The sequence below is a fragment of the Hordeum vulgare genome, chromosome 2H (genome assembly GCF_904849725.1).
Source record: "Hordeum vulgare subsp. vulgare chromosome 2H, MorexV3_pseudomolecules_assembly, whole genome shotgun sequence".
Lineage (NCBI taxonomy): Eukaryota > Viridiplantae > Streptophyta > Magnoliopsida > Poales > Poaceae > Hordeum > Hordeum vulgare.
The window spans coordinates 95,786,706-95,790,683 of NC_058519.1; the positions used below are offsets into that span (position 1 = coordinate 95,786,706).

Consider the following 3,978-nt stretch of genomic DNA (forward strand, 5'->3'; position numbering starts at 1 on the left):
TGTTCATAATCTGTGATCTTTTACATACACGAAAAATTTATCATAAATAACATGGAAAAATTAACTAATATATGATGGCAAAATTTATCTATGAATCTGCCATCGTAAATTTTTGGTTCATAGTTTTTGTTTTGTAATTGGTTCATTCTATGGGAAATTTTAGTTGCCGTGGCAAATTTCCCATTATCTCCATGGCTATTTTAATTCCACACACATGACAATTTTAACTTTTTATCGTTCAATAAAAAATTACATTTATTTATGTTCACGGCAAGCTTACTATTTTTTGCCATGGAAAAAATACTTTACATCCATGGGAAATTTTGTATTTTGACCCTGGTTCATGTCTTTTGTTTGCTTTTATAGACCGTGCATTTACTACTAACAATAGATCGTGCACTTTTGTTTTGTGTTGCACATAATGGCATTTTTTTCATCCACATTCTTCATGTATTCTAGTAAACATACCACACAATTTTTTAATCTACATTTTTCTTTGCCATCAGGTACAGATGCAAATTGCCTTGAACTTTCTCTTTTGTGCCATTTGCATTAAAAAGGATCTTTTTTGAACCATTTTGGAATTTTTAATTAGTATATTGTTTTTCATTGCAATTTTGAACAAAATTATTTTTGGAGTTTTTCTTTTTCTCTCTGAACAATTTTATTTTTGGACCATTGCAATGTTTTCCACAGCATGGCAAATTATGGCCTTTATTAGTCACATCCAGTGTCCTAGTTTTATGTTATTTATTTACTCCCTCTGTACCTAAATAACTGTAGTTGAGGAGAACTAGTGTAAATGTAATTAGGGAGAACTACATTAGTTTTCTCCAACTACAATTATTTAGGTAAGAGGGAGTACACGTTATGCGAGACATGCACCATCCTGTAGTGCCATTCAGTAACTGACACTGCAGATGGTAACATGCAACCAATGTCAGGTGACTGCCCATGGTGACAGGTTAGTGCCCTGGTGCTACGGAAAACCTGGGTCTTTTAACTTGCGAGAACACCTCGCTGTGCAACTGGAGACCACGATTGTGCACTCAGACACCACGACTACAGAAACATGTTACCATTAAGTACACACAGAGTTCAGCGGGATTGTTCAGAGTAATACAGCAGTGAGTACATCAGGCAAACATGTGGCGGTTATTGTGAACAACCACACAAAGATCCAGACGCTCACAGATGTCATCCCCACCTAGTAACCACCATAGCTGGTCTTCTTCATCATCCTGGCAAACTCGCCAAAATCTATCTCGCCATCGCCTGTGACAGGACAGAAATCAAACTCAGTCACTTGATTCTCCAGTACGATAAAGTTTCAGAAAAAAGGTCTTTCATTCTCAGCAAAGAGAGAGAAAATGGCAAACCATTTTGATCTGCCTCTTGAACCATCTCTTGGATCTCTTGGAGAGTGAAGTTCTCACCCAACTCCTTGGCAATACGCTGAATATCAACATTTGAAATCTTCCCCTGCACGAGTCACACAGCACACTAGAGTTATGGTAACACTCTTCAAAAGGACAGTCAGTTCGGACATGGTGCTATAAAGTAGGTATGTGTTTCATTCGCACATTGAGCTCTACCGGGCATTAGAAAAGATAACAAATTGTCATTTTGCACCAAACCAGCAAAAGATATCCAGTATTATTACCATCACAACCTAGATCGATTTACAGTAACATGGTTTTTCAAGGGCACAATTTGGCCATTAATTTTCACAATAAGTATGTTGCTTTAGATAAAAAATAAGTATACATACATCACCATGAATCTAGAAATATCAATTAAGTGTTGTAGATGTTGGTGTGTTTTCTGTCTTGAAGATTTTAAAACGACCTAGATTGTGACTCAGGGGGAGTAGTAAATTTTAACTATTTATGAAAACCATTAAGCATCCAGGAGGGGGGAAAATGTCAATGCATTAAGCATCTGAAAGAAGAAAAACGGTCAATTGTCACATAAAGACAAAATTTCAATTGATTATTTTGTCTGATAAATTAAAGCTAACCATTTGATAACATGGAAACTTGTAGTGAACCACACTCATATTGAACAATATGTAGAACAAAGGAATATTGAGAAACTTACATTTTTATCTTGGTCAATAATGCGGAACGCCTTTGTAAGCTCTTCTTTAGTATCCCTCTCCCCAATCTTGGCAGTCATCATGTGCTCAAACTCCTCATAATCTATCGATCCACTGCCATCTTTGTCTACATCAGCAATCATCTGATTGATTTGCTGGATTATCCAAAAGCAGGGTGGAGTGTCAGCAGGAGGGATTTCCTCAAAGCATTATATAGGGTAACCTAGTAAGGAAGGATTCATTAACCAGCTAGATTTTTAAGACGAGAGACACTATATACCCAAAAGGACATGTTTGGCTAACACATGTCATTAATTAAGAATTGCAATGCAGCTCAATTGTCTATAATTCTAGGAATGCTCATCCAGTATTGCATTACTTACTCAAGAAGCAAAATTAACGAATGCTCATCCAGTATTGCATTACTTACTCAAGAAACAAACTTTAACCACTTTATCTGCAATAGATGTTTGATTATTTCTACGATCCTACAGGAGCAAGCTAACTACAAGCTCTCCTTATAATAATGTAGGAGAAATGCAAAACCAAAGAACTAGTAAGGTGGATGAATTGTACCTCTTCTGTCATCTCAAATCCCAAGGCTCTGCAAACAAAAGCAAAAAATACAGTGTCGTTATTGCTGACACAGGAAAATGGTGTGAGAATGACAATGACTACGAAATTACTACTACCTCATCGCAACATTCAACTCTTTGGCATCGATGGTTCCTGCAATGCGAGCATGTTTAACATAGTTATCAGCCCAACTAAGCAATATCGCATCGAGAATAACCAGGCCAGTGAAGAAACAGATTCATTACCAGAGTTATCGGTGTCGAAAAGATCAAATGCTTCCTTTATTTCCTGCCTCTTCTGTTGTGTGAGGCCATGAGGGCGAGTTCTAGGCCTCTCCCTCCTTGTCTGTCCCTTCATTGTAGACTACAATACAAGCACACTTATCAGAAGCAGGTCGATGCGCAAGATGTTACTATCAGAAGAATATCAGACGAAATCATCAGCAGAGGTCGTAACAAATCATTCCGGCAAACAGGATAACCGTCGTGTACATGTTCATGCAGATAATTAAATCTTCAAAGATCGCTGCTTTAAAGATAACAGCTCCCACCTATGCTGCAGGCGACAGACACGGATCACACGCCCGGTGCCTGCCCGAATTCGGCGGCGACGGTGCGCAAGGAAGAAGGGGGATCTAGAGGGAAGAGACGAGAAGGGGCTCACCATGGCTACAGAGGAGCGTCGCGTAGGGTGAGCCACCGACGAGGAGGATCGCCGCCCGCGTGGATCTGCCGGTGCGCGAAGGGAAAGAGGGATGACAGATGACGATGGGGTAACCGTCGATCTGGTCGCGGAGGAGGGGCCGGAGAGGGCTGGTCGACGGATTTGACTGGGGCGTGTCCGGTGATAGATCGAATTCGTATCTTTACCGCGTTTGACGTGTCCGAGACTAATCGTTTTTCTGGAACCCACGTAGTAAGAAAAGCAAAATAGAGGCCCTTAAAAAAAATGGCCGCCCTACGCGTCGGCGCCTTAAAATATCCGCCGCGCGGCAACCATCAGATGTACAACTATCCAGTATATTTAACATCGTTTTTATTTTTTCAACAAGGCGCAAAAATGCAACAAGGATACTTCATGACAAAACTTATGTTACAGAAATCTTTTACGACATAGTTGATGTTGTAGATTTTTTCATCGTTATTTTATAACATGGATGTTGTTGCTGTAAAAGAGTGCAACAAAAACAATGTTACAGAAAATATCTGCCATTTATTTGGTCTTTATTTTATTTTGCAACACAGTGATTGTTGCGGAAGAGAATTTTACAATACACATAATGTTAAAGAAAAAAAGACAGACAC

The 3,978-nt window shown here is 39.2% G+C and overlaps 1 protein-coding gene across 1 annotated transcript; it reads right to left on the bottom strand.

Annotated features, from left to right (window-relative positions):
* Positions 1-1,063: 1,063 nt before the first annotated feature.
* Positions 1,064-3,526, bottom strand: LOC123425278 (probable calcium-binding protein CML13). Its single transcript, XM_045108955.1, has 7 exons — positions 3,338-3,526; positions 2,920-3,037; positions 2,791-2,827; positions 2,675-2,702; positions 2,101-2,253; positions 1,380-1,482; positions 1,064-1,275 (listed from the first exon to the last, which is right to left on the bottom strand). The coding sequence occupies exons 1-7, from the start codon at positions 3,338-3,340 to the stop codon at positions 1,208-1,210; spliced, it is 510 nt and encodes a 169-aa protein (XP_044964890.1). The 5' UTR covers positions 3,341-3,526; the 3' UTR covers positions 1,064-1,207.
* Positions 3,527-3,978: the final 452 nt, after the last annotated feature.